Below are 21,192 nucleotides of genomic sequence, written 5' to 3'. Positions count from 1 at the left end.
AGCAGGGAGCGCCCCCCCAGCCCTGCCGGGACCCCGCGCCGCGGGCAGGACACGCGGCCGCCGGTGCAGAGGCTTTGCTGGGCAGAGACTCGGGGTGTGGGGTCGGCTGTGGGGGGGAACGGAGCCCCCCGTCCTGTCCCCGGTTCCCATCCCCAGTCCCGGGAAGCCTCGGCGGCTGCTGCCCCCGCTGCCGGGGGTGTCGGCTCCCGTTTCCCCCTCCTCCCCTCCCCCCCGTCCGGACGGCGGCGGCGCGTCCCGGGGCAGCGGCGGGTCCCGGTGCGGGATCGGGGCTGCGGCTCCGGCACCTGCCGCCCGCCCCCGCCCGCGGGGCCGCGGCTGAGCGGCGGCGGCGCGGCCCCTCCCCGGGGCACGGGGCGCGGGGCCGCGGCGGCCGCCATGGAGGAGGAGCCGCCGCCGCCGCCGCCGCCGCCGCCGCTGCCGTGCCCAGCGCGGGGCCAGCGGCAGCCGGCGGCCGTGAGGCTCCCGCCGCCGCCCCGCCATGGGCCGCTTCGCCGCCGCCGCTGCCATGTCGGCCGCTTTCCTCAGCCCCAGTCTCGCCTTCAGCTCCCACTTCGACCCCGGTAAGTTGCCGCAGAGCCGGGGCCGCCCGGTACCTGCAGCCGCCGCTCCGGTCCCTGCCCGCCGCGTTCCCACCCGCTCCCCGCCGCCGCTCCCAGCGCCGAGCCCCCGCGCTGCCCTCGGGGGTCCGTCCCGGGCAGCCCCCCGCGCTGGCCCCGCAGCCCCGCGGGCTCAGCGTCCCGCACCGGGAGCGGAGCATCCCCCTCCCCGCCGCCGCCAACGGGGCTCCGGGCTCGGGCAGCGGCCACGCCGGGACGCGCCGGTTGCTGCCGCGGGGCCGCTGCCGCAGCCGGGCGGCGTTTTGTCCCCGGGGGTCGGAGCGTGCGGAGGAACCGCGGGGGCTTCGCTGGCTCCGGGGGCATCGCCGGGCTTGGAGCGGAATAACGAGGGGGGTGATGGTGATGACGAGAGGGAGGAAGACGGTGCCGGGGGCTGCGCGGCCGCCGGCCGGGGGTCGCCCCTTGGGCTGGGGGAGCCGGCGGGTGTCGGCGCGGTGCCGGGGACGGGGAGCGGCCGTTTTTGGGGGGCGAGCTGTTATGTAAGACGCCGTGTTACGGCCTCGGCCGCGTCGCAGCTGCAGGAAGATGCTGCAGCCGCGGGAGCAGAGCAGGGGCTGGCTTTTGTGTGTGCGTGTTTTGGGGCTGCCGCAGCAGCAGCAGCAGCCTCCCCCTCTCCTCTGCCTCTCGCTCCTCGGCCGCCAGATGCCCGCAGCCGCCTCTCGCCCCGCACCCCTCCCGCTGCGGGGGTCGCACCCGCACAGGGAACCCCCCGTGCCGGGACCCGGGAGACGTCGGCTGGGGCCGGCGGTGAGCTCGGCACCGGCCCTTTGTTTACCAAAGCGGGGAAAACGCGTGTGAGGGTCGGTCAGACGAGCTGCGGTGTCGCGGCTCCCGCGCCTCTTGCCGTCGCCCCCTCCATCGCCGCCGGGGACGTGAAGCGTTGCCCGCGCCGGGCTCGGTGCTGACGGAGGCTCCGGCTGTGGCTGCTGGTGCCAGGGTGCTCCTGCATCCCTCGCAGCCGGCTCCCTGGTCCCTGCGGCTCCCAGCGCGCCGCTGCCCCGCGCCCGGCCCTGCAGCTGGCGGCTGGGCACTCCGGATCCGTGGAGGGATTTAAAAATGAACCACGCTGGAAGTCGCCAAAACCACATCCCCGATGCCAGAGCGCCCGAGCTCCCCCCACTCCCTATTGATTTCTGCTCGGGAGGAAACCTCTTGATTTGCATCTAAGATGGGGCAGCGCTGGGCACGGAGCCATGGTTCCTGTCCTCTGCTGTGGTTTTTCCCTGGCTTTTCCTGAGGTGCCCCATTTGCTGTGCTAACCCCAGCAGCCCCTGGGGTTACAGGGCACGTCTGAGCTCAGATTCCTCCTGCAAGCGGGTTCCCGTCGCTGTGCCGCCCGGGCCCAGGGCTCGGCTGTGCCATACGCTGCCACCCACGGCCGCTGGCACGGGGAGGAATCAAAGCAGGGCACAAATCCTGTTCTCCATTTCGTGGCTTTTGTCGGTTTTGTTGCTCTGGTAGCACCGTTTGGCATCGCTGGCTGCCTGTGCCAGCCTGGGGTCCCTGGGCTTTGCTTGTGCCGGTGTGGGAGAGGAGCAAGCGCTTTGCAGGGCACGGTGGCATCGCAGCCAGGGGCTGGGCTGGGCCTGGGGGCTCTGGCTCTGCTGAGGGGAGCAGAAACACGCTCAGCCTCATGTCCCCACGTTCCCCAGAGAGGGACGGTGCAAAGCTGCAGCTGCCAGTGCCGTGGGGGATGGTGACAGCGGTGTCACCTGCGGGTGGAGGTGCCACAGCAGCCCATTCTCCAGCCTCACCTTGGTTTTGGCTTGGCCACTTGCCTTGGCTGTTGGATGTGCCAACACCGGGCTGTGCCGGTGTGTGTGGCTCAAGGATTTGCTCCCTGCGCTGGTGGCTCTGGGGAGGGGTCCCAGCCCTGTGGCCTCGTGGTTCTTGTTGTGTTGCCCATCGCAGGCCAGACCCAGAGCTGCTGCTGAGTGGTGCCTGGAGTGCCAGAGCTGCTGTCAGAGCACTGGCTGACCCAGGGGTGAGAGGCACTGCCCCAGCGCCTGCCCCGAGCCCCCGTCCCCTGAGCTTCCCGTGGGACTTGGGTGCCCTGGAAGCACCGTGGCCTGTGGCAGCCCAGATGAGCTGACACTGCTGGCAGACACCAGCAGAAGTGCCACGTCCCCTGTGTCACCCACGTGGGCAGCTCTTTGCTTTGGGGTCAGTGGTGCCGCAGCCTCTCATGGGGAAGCCGACGGCAGCAGGTCAGGCACATGAGGGGCTGTGCTGAGGGAAAGGGCTGCTCCCCTCCGACCTCCCCGCCTGCCCCAGCTGCCCTCCCTGCTCCTGGGCTCCACTTCCCTGTCTCAGCCCCAGGAGTGTGTTTTGAAATTGTCAGAAACATCCTCTGCCTGTCCCCCACCTCTTTCTTCCTCCCCTTTTTCCCCTCCCTTTGGCTACCCTGGTGAGGTGTCACTGCAGGACCCTGGTGTGGGGGGATCGTGTGCCGAAGTTGCAGGCCTGTGCTGAGGCTCAAAATGATGGAGGATCGAGGCTGAGGGAGGGCAGGGGGTGCCCCCAGCCCTGTGTTTTTAGTCTCAGCTGGCACATGCTGCCATTGCTGCCCAGGGCCACATAGCAGCAACAGCTTGGTGAGTGCTGGTGCTCTGTGTCCAGCATCACCGTCCACTCCTGTCGTGAGAAAGGGAAGGGGCCTGGGGGACTGTGGTGGCAAAGGGGCTGCTGCACCCCAAAGGGCCCTGTCAGCCCTAGAGGGACCCAGGCACCCCCAGGCTCCCACCCTGGCATCAACCTGGCTGCTGCTGCTGCCAGGGAGGATGGGGGGTGCCGCTTTGCTCCTCCCTTCTCCCTTGGTTCCTGCTCTCCGCCTGCCGCTCCCTGCCCCACGCACACGGGCGATGGCCTCTGCAGGGTGACACGGATCCCTGTCAAAGCCAATTAGCAGAAATTAATATGCTGGGGTTGAAAGGGCTCTGTGCTCCCGGGGAGGGAGCGGGCTGTGACTCACGGGCTCCCTGCCCGGCGCTCCCAGCTCTCCATGGGACGCCCTGTGCCAGAGCTGCCCATGGGCACCATGTGCTGCCCCAGTGCCCACCCCACCGTGCCACACCGTGCCTCAGCCCGAGCCTGGGGCGAGACATGGCATTGCCAATGTGCTGCCCAGCTGTGTGCACCGCTGCGTGCTCCTGCTGGCACGGGGGGCTGTGTTTAGCTGGGGGTCTGTGTTTAGCTGGGGGTCTCCATTTAGCTGAGGGCCAGCTCAATCCTGGCTGCTCTGGTCAAAGGGGCTGTTGTGCTGCTCTCATCCCATGGCTGAGCCTGTTTCACCCCTGTGCCAGTGCTGCCCTGATTTGGCTGCCCAAAGGAGGGAGACCCCAGCCATGCCCCACAGCTCATGCTCCTCTCTGGCAGCTCCTGCCTTGGTGAATGCCCTGGCACAGGGCTTTGCCCGTTGGGGTGGGCTGAGCTGGCAGGACCCTGTGGGGACACGGTGCAGGGCAGCAAGCTGGGGTAGCCCTGGGGAGGGCTGGAGGGTGACGTGCTGGCACAGAGAGGAGCTGAGCTGTGCTGACTCAGTGGGCTCAGTGGCAGGAAAGTAAATCTCCTGTGGGCATTAATCCCCCTGCCAGCCTGGGGCAGCAGCAGCAGAGTGTGCTGCACGGTGTCTTGGGGCGTAAGATCGTTTGCCAGCAGCTGCGTACGGCCCAAGGGCCAGGACACAGGGAGCAGGGAGCGTCTCGGGGTGCAGCAGAGCTGGTTCAGGGCTGCCAGTGGTGCTTGGGGCTGGACGAGGGCCTGAGAGGACGTGGAGCTGGTGGGACGGGGAGGGCTCAGCCCCAGGAAGGGGAGCAGGGTCAGGATTTCCTGCAGAGCCGCCGGCCCCCAGCCCAGGAGGAAGGCAGTGAGCATTGAGAGGTCTCACTTCCCATCCCTTCCCCCGTGCCGCCGTCCTCCCCCGCAGCCGGTGCCAGAGCCCTGCTCAAACGGTTTGTTTTAATTACTGGAGCAAAGGAAAATTCCAGTGTAGGCAAATGCAGTAAATGAAGCAGCACTGCCCTGTGCCTGGCTGGGCACAGCCTGGCCCTGCCCTGTGCCTGGCTGTGCTGGGATGTCCCTCTGCTGGGCTGCCACATTGGCCCTGGTGGCCCTTTGTCTTCCCAAGATGCCCGTGAGGTTGGGTGCTGCTCCTGGCCCTCTCTCGCTCCGCAGCCTCTGGGAGCCCTCGGGTTGTCCCCAGCGCCATCACTGGGGCACAGCCGGGTTCCTTCTGGGGTCCCCAGTCTGTGTGTGTGGTGATGCACGTGGGTGATGGGGGATTTAGGTGCTGTGGGGCTGGTGAGAGCACGTGTAGAGCAGAGGGCTGCTGTGCTGGCTGGTGCTGAGCATCCTCCCGGTTTGTGCCCGAGTGTCTGTGATGCTGAGCCCCACTCCTGGCCATGCCTTGGGCTGGGGCAGCTGGGCTCTGGGCTGTGCCGGCCTCGTGGGGCTGCACCCGTCCCTGATGGCTGCCTGGGAGTGAGGGTCTCCCCCATTCCCCCCTGGTTTAACAGCTCTGGCAGTCCAGCACAGACTGGACACTGTACCTGGCAGGTCCCTCAGCACACGCTGCTGCTCGGGCTGGGGCTGGCCACTGTGGTTTGGGATGGCTCTGGCCACCTCCCTCTCTGCAGGCAGCTGCGCTGGGCCCCGCCAGGCGCTGGGTTCCCCTCCACACCGCTGCACCCGGCCGATGTCTGGGCACCCGGGGCTGTGCCCGCGGCTGCGGCCGAGAGCTCGGCGATCCTCCGGCACCGCGTGGCTCTGAGGTGCGGGCAGGCGTGAGGGGAAGCCCCGGGGAGCTGGAGGCTGCTGTCAGTGAGGAGGGCTGCCCTGCGCCGGGGGCACAGCGCCCATGCCCGCTTTTGTGCCGGCCCTGCGGAGCATCCCCCGCTCCTCCGGCGCTGCGCTTCGGAGCCAAAGCTCCTCGTTTCATAACGCATTTCTGATAAAAATAGGCTGCCCCGCTCGAGCTGCCGCGCTCCTGCGCTTACGTAAAGGCTGCTCTGCCGCTTGGCCCCAGCCTCGTCTCGGCCGGTGCTCGTGGGCATCCCCGGCTCCCGGCACCGGTCCCGCACCGATCCCGCATCGCTCCCGGCACTGCCCCCCGCGCTTCTCCCGGCTCCCGACACTGCTCCCCGCACTGCTCCCGCCGTGGGCCCGCGGAGGAGCGGCCGCTCCCCGGGTACTGGGGACCGTGGTGGCTCCCCGGCTCCCGCGGCAGCATCCCCCGGCGCCCGGGGCAGCATCCCCCGGCTCCCGCGACAGCATCCCCCGGCGCCCGGGACATCATCCCCCGGCTCCCGGGACAGCATCCCCCGGCGCGGGAGGCTCAGCAGCCCCCGATTCAGACCCCGTTTAAAAGACTAAGCCAGAGCATTTGTTTGAAAAGATCGGCCGGCTCTTGCTTTGCTGCTTCATCTACAATGATCTCCTCAGAAAATGGAGAAAGTTGCCGGCAGTCGGGCTGCGTCGGCGGGGAGCAGCTCTGCAGCAGCTACAGCTCGGGGGGGAGCTGGCTTTTTTGGTTCTCATCAGGCTGCCACGCTTGCTGTGTGCACAACAATGATGTGGCTTGGCCTGCGCTTAGCACACTCCTCGTTTTTATTTCAGCACGTTACAAAGTGATGGATGATCTGATTTTGTTTTCCATCTAATTACTGTAATTTTTTTTTTGCTGCTAATTCATCCCGAGATGATAAAACCAGAATTAAGAGGCGAGAATCAAGCCTGTTCAAATACTTCTGTGTTGCTTAAGTGAGCCCACACGAAAGGGTGCGTAAGGAGAGCAGATTACCAGGGTGTGCCTCGCATTGAAAACGAACCCGTCCATTAATCACCAGAGACGGTGCCCAAAGGGCTGCTTCTGGTGGGAGGAGGTGTCTGGGGCTGGGGCACACGGGGTGCTGCGTCCTCCTGCCTTGGTTTTGGGGGTTCCTACGCTGTCTCGGTGGAGGATGCTACTGGTACCAGCTCCGTGCCAGGCTCTGGCATGGCACTGGTGGGTAGTGCCAGTCCCAACCCTGCTTTTGTGGCAGGAGGGATCTGGGCTCAGGGATCTTTCCCTCCCTGCTGCCTGGTCTCCCCGTGCCTCAGTTTCCCTCCGGGGCGGCCAACAGGCTGTGAGGAGCTGCCTCAGCCTCGTGTGCTAAATGGCAGCGGCTGGTTTCTTGCTGCCTGGATGCATGTGAGTGAGCAGAGTGAGTGTCTCTGGGCTGGAAAATCGCTTTCCTGGAAGCTGCCCGTGGACCCGGGGCTCGATGCGCCACCGGGGCTGTGCCCGTGCCGGGACAGCACAGGGGCTGTGGCTGGAGGTGCCAATGGCGCCCCTGTGTTCGGATCTTACTCCAGTCCTGCTCCGTTCCCTGCCCAAATCCTGACCCATTTCTTGCCCAAATCCTGCCCTGCACCCTGTCTGAATCCTGTCCCACTCCCAGCCCGAATCCATCCTCTCCCCACTGGGGACTTGTTGCAGGGTGCTGCAACCTGTCCCAGGCGGCTGCAGCCAGGAGTGCAGAGCCAGCAGGTTCCTGGTGGGAGCCGTGGTGAGGGAGGGGAGATGTGCAGCCCGTGTTCCTGGATGGAGCATCCCGTTGCCTCCTGGATGGCCCTGTGAGCCCTCACCCCACTCTGCAGCCCCGGGCACAGCCACGCTCTGTGAGTTACAACTGGGGAAACTGAGGCACGGGACATGGGGTGCAGCGGTCCCTCAGCAAGAGGCCAAGCTGGGGGGGCGGGGTGTCACAGCGTGCTGTGCCCTGCACCCCACAGCTCTCTGCCTCGGAGCTACCGCGTCTGCTCTGCCTGGTCGGAGGGCGCCGGGCAGCCCGGCCCTCACCCGGCGGGGTGGGCAGGAGCTGGGGGGCACTGGCGCGGCACGACGGCTTCTCCCGGGGGCTGGGAGCCCTGAGCCGCCGCCGGGCTCCGCGGGAGCCCCTGGCTCGTCCCTTCCGCACACGTCAGCCGCCGCTGGCCGCGCTCAGCTCCGCTCTCCGCCGGGGAGAGACGAGCGGCGGCCGCAGCAGCGCGCAGAGCCCGCAGAGCGGCCGGCGGCAGCGTGCCATGGCCGGCCAGGCGCCCGCCGGCGCCCGGCGAACGTGAGTCAGCAAAGGCACCGGGAGGGCCGCGCTCCGCTGCCGGAGCCGGGGCTGCGCCGCGGGCCGTGGCGTCGCGCTGCAGGGCCGGGACCCTGCGCCCGGGGCCCCCTCAGCCCTGTCCCGTGTGGCGTTCCGGGCTGCGCCCTGGGCTGGCTGGGCGATGCCACAGGCTGGGGGACAGGCAGGGCTCGGCCTGCTGTGGGGGCATGGCAGCAGCTCCGTGGGCTGGGAAGGCAGGGCATGCCTCGCTGCACCCCACTGCACCCCGCTGCACCTCACTGCATCCTGCTGCATCCCACTGCACCCCACCACGCCCCACTGCACCCTGCTGCATCCCACTGCATCCCCCTGCACCCTTCTGCATCCCCCTGCACCCTCCTGCTCCCTGCTGCATCCCCTCACACCTCGCTGCTTCCTGCTGCATCCCACCACACCCCACTGCACCCCTCTGCTCGCCACTGCATCCTCCTGCACCCCTCTGCTCGCCACTGCATCCTCCTGCACCCCTCTGCTCGCCACTGCATCCTCCTGCACCCCTCTGCTCGCCACTGCATCCTCCTGCTCCCCGCTGCACCCAGCACCCCCAGTTCTGCTCCCACTCACCGGGGCTGGGGCAGGTGCCCCTGGGCCTGCAGCTGGGGCCATGCTGCTGCTGCCAGAGCACCCTCCTGCCTGTCCTCTCCCCACAGGGCTGCCCAGGGTGAGGGTCGATGTCCTGGCTTGTGGGCAGCTGCCAGCACATCCTGGGTCTGCTGCACTGGCCCACGCTGGCCCTGGGTGCTGGGGACGGGCTGAGGGATGCAGCAGTAACTGCAGCCTGGGGCATGCACCGAACTGGCCGTTCTCTGCGCCACTGGTTTTGGGGGGGAAGAGATGCAGAGCTGTGGCTGGAGCGCTCTGGCCTTGACCCAGGGGCTGTGGTGGCAGGTGGGTGCCTGAGCAGGCTGCCAGGAGCAGCTCAGGGTTGGCACCACAGAACCAGAGGAGGATGTGGCTCTGGTGCCAGGGGACCCTGCTCCTGGGAGAGCGGGGTGCAGAGCTGCACCATGGGGTGCAGCATGCTGTGGGCACCAGCTTATCTTGCTCCTCATGCCCCTGTGCTCCCCACACTCTGGTGCCGTGGCAGCTGCTGCTGCAGGTGCATCTGACCTGGTTTTGGGAGCGTTTGGCCTCTGAAGTGATGCCACGTTTCCATACCGAAGGCCTGTGCTTGCCCGGGCAGCCGGATGGTGACGGTGGCGGTGGGAGGCGGCGATGGGGATGCTGCTGCACCAGCACAGCCCCCTGCCCAGGCTGGGCTGCTTGTGGCTTGTGCAGGTGGGGAAACTGAGGCAGGACGGGGCTGACCTCACGGGGCTGTGTCTTTGGAGAGGCTGCAGCTGGGGGTTGTGTCTAGGGGCCGGCTCAGCTCAGGGTCCCCGCTGGAAAGGCTCCTGTCGCCTGCTCTGCTCCCCATCGGCGTTCAAAAGGCGCTTTGCAGTGAGTCATTTTCTCTCTTGCTGTCCCACTATCCAGGGAAAATGGTGACATTCGCGGTACAAAGTGTGTTCACCATGGAAACCGGCTGAAAGGAGGGGGAACGCCACCCCCAGCTCCTCCCAGCTCCGGAGAACATGGCTCTTGGGCTCCTTTGCAAGCACCAGCAGTGAGTTTGGTGTGGCCCAGGCTGTACCCAAGCACGGGGGACTGGTGCCTCTGCTCACTGCTGTGCCAGGAGCCGGGGTGCTCCGTGCCCACATGGTGCCAGGCAGTGCCTGGGGGCTGCCGGGAGCTGCAGGATCCCACTGGGGCAGCGGGAGCTTCCCCAGACCCTCTGTGCCCTTCAGGTGCCTTTCTCAAGGACACGTACAGGAACGGGGGCACAGCCAGGAGCCGGCAGCACGGCCTCGAGCCCTGGCACCGTGGCAGCAGAGGGGCAGCGTGGCTGTGGCGTGGGACTGGTGATGGGGCCGTGCTCCGTGGTCTGTGTGAGCACCATGAGCATCCCTGAGGGGCTCAGCATCGTCTGGGTCAGCCAGGGAGGGACTGTGCTACCAGATGAGGCTTTGGGCTGGGAGCAGGGCTGTGGGTTTGGGGTCCCAGCCCCAATGTCTCGTGGGGAGGGCACCGTGCCAGGCACTGTGGGGCTGTGTGTGGGTCCCTGGCAGCACCGTGACCTTCTGTCTTCCTCCTGCCACAACCGTGCTGGTTGTTGGGGTGGCTCTGGGCAGGATGGTGCTGTGGCAGCTGCAGTCAGTGGGGTCTGGCAGCTGGGCCACTGCTGCCACTGCCACTGTGCCACTGCCACGCTCTCCAAGGGGACACACGACCGTGGCAGAGGCTGCAGCGGGGCAGTGGGTGCCATCGGGGCTGTGCCTGGAGGTGCTGTGCCGGGCCAGAGCATCCTGTGCCCATCCCCGTGCCTGCTGGCCTGCAGTCGGTGCAGGGTCAGCGGCAGGAGCTGCTGGTGACAGCAGGAGCAGGGCAGAGCCTGTGCCAGGCCTGGGAGGTCCTGGTGTCATGGCAGGTCTCTGGCAGACCCTTCCCCCGGGGAGATCTCAGAGCTGCAGGGACAGGACAGGAACTGGTGCTGTGTACACAGCATCCATCCAGCCTCAGGTCACTGTCCCATGTGCCACACGGCTGCAGCTGCGCTCCAGGGCTGGGGGGGCTGTCTGAGACCCCTGAGCCTGTGCAGCCCCTCTCTGCGGGGTGTCACTGCCACCCAGGACCCACAGGGACTGTGCCCCATGCTGCTGTGTGCAGGATGGCACCAGGGTGTCTCCTGGGCATTGCCCCCCTCCATCCTGGCCACGAGCTGAGCCAGCAAAGGGGGCACAGTGGTGCTGGGACCCGGGCAGGACCCCCCCGGGCACTGCCTCATCCTGCTCCGGTGCCCCCCCGCGCCCCTCCTGTCCCCGCAGACGGCACCCCCCTTAGCGAGCTCTCCTGGTCCTCCTCGCTCGCCGTCGTGGCCGTTTCCTTCTCGGGGCTCTTCACCTTCATCTTCCTCATGTTGGCGTGTCTGTGCTGCAAGAAGGGCGACATCGGCTTCAAGGTGAGCGGGGGGCGGGACGGGGGTCTCCGCGGGCCGGGCTCGCGCTGGGACCGGGGGGAGGGAACGAGGTGCCCGGAGGGTCCCGGTGCAGGATCCCCGCCCACCCCAGCGCCGATGCAGGATGTGTCCCGGCTCTGGGTAGCGTTGCTTAGGGAGAGCTCAGCCCCGCTGCCTGCCAAGGCTCAGCACCGCTGAGGGCCGTATCCTGACCTAGCCAGGATTCGCACTCTGCACAAAACTTGGATGCTGTGCGGCTCAGCATCACGGGGGGTCAAATCCTGACCTGGCCAAACTCCCTGCTCTGCAGAGCACGATTGCCGTGGGGCTCAGCATCGCTGGGAGCCATATCCTGACCCATTAGGCTCCGTGCTCTACACAGCCTGGATGCTGTGGTGCTCAGCATCACTGCGGGCCGTATCCTGACCCATTGCTCTCGCAGCTGTGAGCGGGGCCAGGCCACGGCACGGTTAAGGGCTGCGGCGGTCGCACCCGCACGCCCCCGGGGTGGGAGGCAACCCTGACCTCACAGGCACAGAATGTGCCGAGAAACCGTTTTTTCCCTAATTGCTGGGATTTTTGTGGAGGCTTGTGACGCCCGCGGCGGGAGGGGGGTCAGGCTGGAGGGGACGGGGCAGGACGGGACGGGACACGCTGCGCTGTTGTGTAACCGTCCCACACCGGCCGGAGCACCTCGCCGAGCTGGGGGGGAACAATGTGCCCCCTCATGCCCCCGCCGCGGCTATATAGGGGCTCAGGGCCCCGGCTGGCCCTCGCCAGTCGTGGTGCGTGGCAGCACCATGAGGCAGGGCTGGGCACGCCGCGATGCTCACCATCGCCTGCCTGCTCGCCCGGGCGGCTTTCGGCAGCCGGGGGCCGGCCAGGAGGCACAGCCAGGTAACGGGATGGGGCGGTGGGTGCCGACCCCGGGGCTGTGGAGGAGGGAGGGGGGGTCTGGTGGGAGGGTGTGATTTGGGGGTCGCTGTGGGGGCGGTGGGCAGAGGGGAACCCGCAGGGTCAGTTGTCTGTGCTCGGTGTGTGTCCCCCCCTCCCCGCACACCCCCCGACCCAGGAGTTTGAGAATGCCGAGGGGGACGACTACGTGACGGAGCTCTCGGCCCAGGGCTCGCCCACCCCCCAGCATGGCCCCGAGGTCTACGTGCTGCCCCTCACCAAGGTCTCGCTGCCCATGGCCAAGCAGCCAGGACGCTCAGGTAAGCCGGGGCGGGGGCGGGTGATGGTCCTTGTGGGACCCCTGAGCTGTTGGGAGGGGGCAGTGGGGTAGGGATGGAGGGTCTCCCCTGCTAAGGAGGGATGGCAGGAGCAGCTCCTGGGCAGGGGATGGGATGTGCTGTCCCTGGGGGAGTTGCCACTGTCCCTGTGTGTGGGGACCCAGGGACCTGTCACCAACGTGGCACCAGCCCAGAGCAGTGAGACACAGCTTGCCGGGGTGGATTGGGACATGGGCACCCCAAACTGTGCCCTGTTGAGCCCTGGTCTCACATAAACAAGCCCAGGAGTGGGAGAGGAATGTGTGGGGTGCCTGTGTGCAGCCCCCTCCCCCCCCAGCGCATGGCAGCAGTGACGGGGCGGCGCAGCCCAACAATGGCCCCATTGCTGCCTGCCCTTGGCATGGGTGCCCGGGGGGCAGGACCTGCACCGGGGGAGGGAGGCCAGAAAGGGGCTAAATGCCAGAGCTCCCACTGGGCTCGGCTTCTCGGCTTCGCTGTCTCTGGGGAGGAGAAGAGGCAGGGAGCCAGCTGGCCACTGCCACACCATCTGGGGCCACCTGCGCCCCGTGTCCCCCGGATGCCTGGCCAGGAGGATGCCGTGGCTGCAGGGAGCTCGGAGATGGCTGCTGGGGGGGCTGCCCCGGCGCCCCCCGGGACGATGCGGGGCCTGGCAGCGGGTGGCACGGTGGGGATGGTGGAGCTGGGCCAGGAGCAGCGGGCATCTGGATGTGCTCTGTTACAGTGCAGCTCCTCAAGTCAGCAGACCTGGGGCGGCAGAGCCTGCTCTACCTGAAGGAGATTGGGCACGGCTGGTTTGGCAAGGTGAGCGGAGGGGCCGGGACGCCCTGTGGGACACGGGGCTGTGTGAGATGGGGTTTGGGGTGAGGAGGGGGTGCACGGTGAGGATGAGCCTGTCCCTCGCCCTAGGTGTTCCTGGGGGAGGTGAACTCAGGCATCAGCAGCACGCAGGTGGTGGTGAAGGAGCTGAAGGCGAGTGCCAGCGTGCAGGACCAGATGCAGTTCCTGGAGGAAGCGCAGCCCTACAGGTACGTCCGTGGTGCCTCTGCGGCGTCTCTGCTGCATGGGGCACAGCCAGGAGAGGGGATGCTGCTGGGTGCTGCTGCTCCCCCACGAACCCTAGCTGCCCCTTGCCTCTGAGCCCAGCACCGCTCCCTCCTGGCCCCATCTCCCTGAGGCTCATTGCGGCAGGACACGGGCTGGTGCCGTGGGCTGTGGTGAGGTCATGGGCAGAGCAGGGCTGGGGAGGGTGTGTGGAGCTATTCCCTGTCCCAGCAGAGCTGAACAAACGTCCCTTTGTGGTGTGTCCCGGGGCGCTGGGACGTGCTGGTACCCACTGCCGGTGCTCCCGGCAGCCCCCGCGCAGGAGGCAGGGAGATGGTTCCGCGGGGGGCTGCCGCCGTCCCAGCCAGCACGGTGTCAACGTTCTCCCGTTGCTCTGCCCTGCACAGGGCCCTCCAGCACACCAACCTGCTGCAGTGCCTGGCTCAGTGCGCCGAGGTCACCCCGTACCTGCTGGTGATGGAGTTCTGCCCGCTGGTGAGTCCCACGGGTCCCCCCGCGTCCCGACCCCCTCCCCAATACCCTGGTACGGCAGAGGGGATGGCAGGCAGGGCAGGGGGCACGGCAGTGGCCTCCTGGGCATGGCTGAGGCGCGGTGAGCCGAGTGCCAGGGCAGTGACGGTGGCTCTGCCCCGCAGGGTGACCTGAAGGGGTACCTACGGAGCTGCCGCGGGGCTGAGGCCATGCCGCCGGACCCGCTGACGCTGCAGAGGATGGCGTGTGAGGTGGCCTGCGGCGTGCTGCACCTGCACAGGAACAACTACATCCACAGGTAGGCTGTCCTGGCACCCGGGGGGCTGGGGGGCAATGCCAGGGTGTGCCCGTGGGGTTCCCCAGGACGCCGGCGTTCCTACCCCGCCGCTGCTCCTCCTGCCCAACAATATCCTGGTGCTGAGTGAGTTGCAGATGGAGACTCCAGCATCAGTGATTTTGTTGAGGAGGGGGTAGCGCTGCCGTCAGGAACCACCGGACCCCCCTGCGCCAGGCTCTGCGGGTGCCCTGTGCCGTGGCTGGGGGGGGGCTCTGGGGAGGGGGGATCCCTCAGGCCTCCTCGCGTGTGTCCCATCTGTGTGACCCTCTCGGGGCTGGAGCAGCTGCCCGGGAGCCCGGCCCTGTGCCAGCGCTGCCGTTGCCCCGGGCCAGCCGCGTTCTGCCGGGCTCAGCGCGTGACGGCCGGACGCGCGGCCGAGGCGCAGCCGGCACATTCCTGCTGTGCATCTGCCGGCTGGGTATCGGCACATCCACGGCTCGGCAGCCAGCCCGCTCCCAGCGCCGCCCCGGGGGGGTCCCTGGGCACAGACCCTCACCCCCTGTGCGGTGGGTGCCCTCCTGACCCCCGCGGTGGTGGTGACAGCGCCGGGCTTTGCTTGGCAGCGACCTGGCCCTGCGGAACTGCCTGCTCACCGCCGACCTCACCGTCAAGATCGGGGACTACGGGCTCTCGCACTGCAAGTACAAAGTAAGGCTGCTCTGGGGGACTGAGGGGGCTGGGGGCTGCATGCTGTGACCCCCCCAAACACTCACAGGCACAGAAGCGTCCCCCTCACCTATCCCTACCCGCCTGGACTTGAGGGACTTGTTACTGGGGGCAAACAGCAGCCCGCTGGACTTTGCTGTGTTGGAGAGGGAGGGCACATTGTGCCACACACCACCCTGGGAGGGACTCGCTGTGCCCCTGCAACAGGCTGCCCCCCAGACTTGTCCTTCTGAGCCACAAAACCTCTGCAGCTGCCGGCACAGCAGCCTGGGGCTGTCCATCTGTCCTGCCTGCTCCTGGCTGCCCACAGCTCCTGAGCTCACCAGGCTGGGGCTGGGGAGAGGGGGTGGCTGGAGGAGGCTGTGGGGCTGGAAGAGGCTCAGGATATCAGGATAGAGAAGCGGGGAGCAGGCAGAGGGAGGAAGGATGTGCTGGGAGGCAGAAAGGATAACAGGAGGAGTGGAGAACAGGGCTGGGGTGGAGGGAGCAGACACACAACAAGGGGATCATGCTGGCACAGCAGGAAAAACTCCTTTGGTGCTGAGGTGAGCCCTGGCCCAGGCTGCCCAGGGAGGGTGTGGAGGCTCCTTCTTGGGTAGTTTCCAACCACACCTGGACACGTTCCTGTGCACCCTGAGCCAGGGGAAGCTGCTGGAGCAGGGGCTGGGGCTGCAGCAGCTCTGCAGGGCCCTGCCAGCCCCCAGCACTGGGGGATTCTGCCATGGGGACTGGGGCTGGGGGCAGCTCTCGTGGCGGTGTGGCTGGTCCCTGACATGTAGGTTTGACGTTCTCTTCTCGTACTGACCCTACACACTTGGCAGGACGACTACTTCGTGACGGCCGATCAGCTGTGGGTGCCCCTGCGCTGGATCGCGCCCGAGCTCATCGACGAGGTGCACGGCAACCTGCTCATCGTGGACCAGACCAAGGCCAGCAACGTCTGGTGAGCGGGGTCTGGGGGTCGCGGGGGGCTGCTGCTGCTGCGGGGTTCAGAGGGAGGCGGCTGGCACAAGGGGACGCCTCAGGGGGAACGCGGCAGGGTGGGTTGTTTTGGGGGTTGCAGGGTGGGTTGTTTTGGGGACCACAGGGTGGGTTGTTTTGGGGGCTGCAGGGTGGGTTATTTTGAGGGCCACAGGGTGAGTTGTTTTGGGGGCTGCAGGGTGGGTTATTTTGAGGGCCACAGGGTGAGTTGTTTTGGGGGCCGCAGGGTGGGTTGTTTTGGGGGCCACAGGGTGAGTTGTTTTGGGGGCCGCAGGGTGAGTTGTTTTGGGGGCCGCAGGGTCTCCCCATGCCCTCAGCATCCCACCCTGCCTGCAGGTCACTGGGTGTCACCATCTGGGAGCTGTTTGAGCTGGGGAGCCAGCCCTACGACCACTACTCTGACCGGCAAGTGCTCGCCTACGCCATCAAGGAGCAGCAGCTCAAGCTGCCCAAGCCCCAGCTGAAGCTCTCCCTGGCTGAGCGCTGGTGAGGACCCGAGGCCAGGCCATGGCCAGGTCCCGCCCCTTGCCCTGCCCCGTCCTCCTGCGGGCAGGGGGCTGGCGCTGACCCTGGCTCCCCGCAGGTACGAGGTGATGCAGTTCTGCTGGCTGCAGCCGGAGCAGCGGCCGACGGCAGAGGAGGTGCATCTCCTGCTCTCCTACCTGTGCGCCAAAGGGGCGACGGAAGCCGAGGAGGACTTCGAGAAGCGCTGGAACTCCATGAAGCCCAACGGCAACGCCAGCGCCAGCCACCATGTCCCCGAGCTCTCGTCCTTCCCGCTGCTGGAGCAGTTCTCGGCCGACGGCTTCCCCTCGGACGGGGACGACATCCTCACGGTCATGGAGACCAGCCACGGCCTCAACTTCGAGTACAAGTGGGAGCACACCAAGACCGAGCACTTCCAGGCGCCCCTGGGCTCCCTGAGCCCCAGCAGCGCTGCCCGCTACCACGACCTCTACTACCCAGCCACCACGGCGGGTCACCTCAGCCTGGGGGTCTCGCCCTCCTGCTACGAGTGCAAGCCACCGGGCTGCCCCGGGCTGCCCGCGCCCGGCGTGGTGCCCATCCTGGGGGCCCACAGCCCCTCGCTGGGCAGCGAGTACTACATCCGCATCGAGGGTCCCGGCGAGGGCGGCGCCGAGCTGGACTATGCCATGTGCTCCTACAGCCCCGCGGGCGAGCGGGGGTCCCCGCAGCCCCCCGCCTGCTGGAGAGCCCAGGGGGCCCGCGGCGGCAGCGCCTACGACTCTGACAGCAGCCCCACCGTCTCCCTCAGCATGGAGCCGCTGCTGGGCCACGCGCCGGCGGGAGAGGGCTCCTGGGAGTGCGCCGAGTACTACCCCTACCCCTGCCCGGGGCAGGAGCTGCGGGGCTACGAGCCGTCCCCGAGCCACGGGGCACACGGCTACCTGCTGGAGGAGGAGCCCAACCAGCCGGGCGGCGAGGACTGGCCCGTCCCTGGCTACCAGCCTGGCATCTTCAGCGACCCGCTGGGCGCCTCGCCGCCGGTGAGCTGTGCCTACAGCCCGCGGGGCTACGGGGAGCCGCAGGCAGCCTCACCGAGCGGGCAGCTGCCGGGGCAGAGTGCGGCCCGACCAGACTGCGTGGCGGTGGAGCTGGGCGAGGACAGCCCGTCCGCTGCCCCCCGCTCGCAGGACGCGACCCCCCCGGCTCAGGGGCATCCCTGGGCCTCCAACAGCTCCTCCAACAACAACATCGGCAGCGGCAGCCCCGCGTCCTGTGAGCTGCCGGCCAGCGACAGCTGGTGCTACCGCCGCATGATCACCTTCCGGGGGCTGATGGCCAAGCCCTTGGGCACCGTGCCACGTGGGCAGCCCCAGCTCGGGGGGTCCCCACCGGGACATGACTTCCGCCGCCCGCGGCAGGATCAGCCTCCCGGCATGGCCGACGGCTCCTCCTCCCCATGCCGCTCGCCCTCCCCGCGGCGCCAGGCCTGGCACAGCCGTGACTCATCAACCTCCGGCTGCTCGCAGGCAGCAGCGCTGGCTGGCAGCCCCGGCACGACGTGGGGCCCCGGCACGGCCCCGCCAGCCGCAGCTGGGGCCCAGCACGATGCCCACCCGGATGAGAGCATGGAGGGGAGCAGCCCCGCTCGCAGCCCCCTGCCCCACGCTGTGGCTGCACTGGAGCCAGGGGAGCCCACCCCCATGGCTGGCACTGCCACCCCGAATCCTGGCCCCCCCACAGAGCCCGGCACTGAAGGCTCCCAGCCCGCACCAGAGGCCTCTGAGGCGCCTGCGCAGGTGCCCGGGGAGGTTGCTGCTGAGAGCGGGGCTTGTGCCAGCAGCGATGCCGACCGGACACCGGACAAGACGGTCTCGAGTGGCAGCTTCCCCAGCACGGATGAGGGGAGCGATGAGGACACGGCGGAACTGACCTCCGGAGTCTTCACCGACTTCTCCGGGGATTACCCGGAGCGGGGCGAGGCGGCCGCGGCGTTCAAGTCGCTGCAGAAGCAGGTGGGGACGCCGGACTCGCTGGAGTCGCTGGACATCCCCTCCACCGCCAGCTCCTGCGAGGTTTTCAGCCCCAGCGCCTTCGCGCCCGCCGGGCAGCCCAAGGCCCTCGACAGCGGCTACGACACTGAGAACAACGAGTCCCCCGAGTTCGTCCTCAAGGAGCCCCACGAGCCCCGAGAACCCGAGGCCTTCAGCCAGCTGGGGAAGCCACCCCCGGGGCTGCCGGGGGGCGAGGAGGAGGCTTCCACCTCCCTCGGGGCCGACCTGCACAGCCTTGCCGAGAAGAACCCCTACCGCGACTCTGCCTATTTCTCCGACTACGACGCTGAGGCCGAGCGTGGCGCCAAGGACGAGGAGGACAGCGATGGGTCCCGGACTCCGGAGGCAGAGGAGAGTCCCCATTCCCCTGAGCAGGACCCAGGGCGAGCTCCTGGGCTGGGAGAGGACCCGCTGCACCCCCCGGGAGCGCCCGGCAGCCCCCCGGCAGCACCCAGTGTTGCAGTGGCGGTGGCCACGCCAGGGCTGGGGCTTGTGGTGGGGGACTGGCAGGGGGCAGAAGCCGGGAGCAGCTCGGCCACCCCCATGGGGCAGGCCCCTGGCACCCAGCAGCGACCTGCTGGCACGGGGCTGGTGCCGGGCAGCTCCCCATGCCCTGATGGAGACGCCGGTCCCCCGGGCGCTGCGCCGACAAAGACTTTCCTCCTGACCCCGGTGCCAGTGAGCCCCGGTGAGCCATCGTCTGCTGGAGGGACCTGCGTGCCCGAGGGCATCCCTGGGCCCGGGGCAGCCGTGGCTGGGGGCAAACAGACTGTGCCAGGGCTTGGGGAAGCGGGGCTGCCTCTGGAGGGGACTGGGGTGGGCGATGCGCCGGGGGGTCCCGGCACGCTGCTACCGGGGGGCCAGTCACCGCCAGGCCTCTCCCCACTCCCGTCCGCCCGGGAGCCGCGGCCACCCGCTCCCGAGCACCGCGAGGAGCCGGAGGAGGAGGAGGAGGACACGGAGGACAGCGACGAGTCTGACGAGGAGCTGTGCTGCTACAACATCCAGGAGCAAAGCGAGGAGAGCGAGGAGGAGCCGGCGGCCGTGCCCATCGTGGTGGCCGAGAGCCAGAGCGGCAGGAACCTCCGCAGCCTCCTCAAGATGCCCAGCCTGCTCTCGGAATCCTTCTGCGAGGACCTGGAGCGCAAGAAGAAGGCCGTGTCCTTCTACGACGACGTTACCATCTACCTCTTTGACCAGGTGGGCGGCCGTGGGGTGGGAGGAGCGCTTTCGGGTCCCATCCTCAGACGTGTGTCCAGCCAGGGGCCCTTCCCGCCTGTCTCCCCCCGCACAGGAGAGCCCCACGCGGGAGCTGGCGGAGCAGAGCTTCCCGGAGCCCCCTCAGCCGCCGTCGGGGCAGCCCCCCGCCGCCCGCAGCCCCCCGAGCCCGGCGGACAGGCTCGGCGCCTCCGACGACTCCTCGGACGGCAACGCCTCGGAAGAGAGTAAGGGCGGGTTGCGGGGAGCGTGGTGGGCTGGGGGAACCCCCACATGGGCTGAGCTCCCCACCTTTCCCTCCGTGTCGCAGGCGGCGGCTTCGAGTGGGACGACGACTTTCCGCTGATGCCGGTGAAGCCGCTGCTGACGGTGGCAGAGCCCGGCCCGGCCGTGGCCGCGCTGGTGCCGGGCGCAGAAGCAGGTGCTGCCCATCCAGTTCTCCCGCTTCACGGTGTCGCCCGCCCCGGTGTCCCGCTTCTCCATCACCCACGTCTCCGACTCGGACATGGACTCCGTAGGAGGTGAGTTGCGGGGGGTCCCGGCGGGCAGCTGTGTCGTGGGAGCGGGGGAGGTGGGGGACACCGTGTCCCTGTGCCACCCCCCGCCCCGGGGGAGGGTCGGTCCTGCCCTCCCGTCCCGGGGCAGCGGCGGCGGCCCCTGACGCTGCCTCTCTGCTCGTTGCAGGCAGCAGCGAGGACGGTGACCGGGAGTGAGCAGCGGCACGTCGGGCTCGGCGGGGCCGGCAGCGGGACCCGGGGGCTCCTGCGCCGGACTCTCACGGGTTTTAGGCACATTTTCTCTCGGAAGGAGCCGGTTCAGCCGCTGCCGGGGGAGCGGGGCCAGGCGGTGGGTGCGTGCGGGTGGCTGTGTGTGCGTGTACAAACAGACACATATATATATATATAGAGACATATATATATATATAAATTATAGCATTTACAGGGTAATGTCCTGCCCTAGCTAACACTTGCTGTGTCCCCCCGTGACATTCCCCCTCCCTCCCCCTTGGCTTCTTCCCACTTGTGCTCCCTGAGCCGGTGTTTGTCCCCGAGCATCCCCCTCCCCGGGCCGTGCCCTTGGCCTCGCACCTCACTGCCGGTGGCCCCACACAGTGGCTTGGCCGCCCCACAGCCCCCTCCATGGCATCCCCCAGCGAGGGGCAGCCAGCTGCTGCCGCTGTGTGCTGTTGCCCCGAGTGCACCCACTCACCGTGCCTGGGACCCCGCGCTGGGCAGCACGGCTTGGGGGGGCTGGGGAGCACCCCCTCATTGCTTTTTTAGGGAGCAACCCACGCTGAGAGACCCCTCCCAGGGCTGGCAGGACCCCTTGCCCCACTGCAGCAGGAGAGGGCTGGAGGGGGGGTGGTCCAGGCTGCCCCCCACAGGGTGGCCCCTCCCCAGGACCTGCTGCCCCAACTATTTTTGTATTTAAAGGAAAGGATTAAAAAAAAAACCCCACCCCTCCTCCTGCCCCAAAAAACAAAACTTGCTGTTGACTGAACCCATGTGGATGTGATTTTAAGTTATTGCTGCCAAAGAGACGTAACGAGGCGGGGAGGGGAGGACTGGGGGGACTGGGGGGATGGGGAAGGGGCTCACAGTTCTTTGTTCATTTTTAGTTTGGTTGTTTTTGGGTTTTTTAATTCATTTGAGGCTTAGGATAATTGTGCAATTCCAGCTTCCAGAGGGCAATGGAAGTAAGCGGAGCTGAGCGAAACCTTGCAATCAGGGCTGGTTCCTTTGGGGTCTATAGACCAAACCCTGAGGTGAGACATTCCCCCCCCGACCCTGCAATTCCTCCCAGCCCCTCATAATCCCCCCCAACCCATCCTGCTGTCCCTCTGTGTGTGGACAGACACACATGTGTACACGCAGCCCTGTGGGATGGGGCTGGTGCTGGGGTGTTCTGCTCCCCAC

General features: G+C 67.8%; 1 protein-coding gene across 1 annotated transcript; it reads left to right on the top strand.

Annotated features, from left to right (window-relative positions):
* Nucleotides 1-499: 499 nt before the first annotated feature.
* On the top strand, nt 500-20,830 carry AATK (apoptosis associated tyrosine kinase). Its single transcript, XM_062010455.1, is given in 15 exon segments — nt 500-581; nt 10,639-10,772; nt 11,842-11,983; nt 12,744-12,823; nt 12,929-13,047; nt 13,471-13,558; nt 13,720-13,853; nt 14,456-14,540; nt 15,380-15,501; nt 15,876-16,025; nt 16,123-19,258; nt 19,353-19,503; nt 19,587-19,684; nt 19,686-19,797; nt 19,961-20,830. Coding segments are annotated over 15 exon segments (4,662 nt in total). The 3' UTR covers nt 19,990-20,830.
* Nucleotides 20,831-21,192: the final 362 nt, after the last annotated feature.

Source organism: Colius striatus, chromosome 18, assembly GCF_028858725.1.
Source record: "Colius striatus isolate bColStr4 chromosome 18, bColStr4.1.hap1, whole genome shotgun sequence".
NCBI lineage: Eukaryota > Metazoa > Chordata > Aves > Coliiformes > Coliidae > Colius > Colius striatus.
Note: the sequence above shows the minus strand (reverse complement) of the source record. Positions and strands in the feature narration are given on the sequence as shown.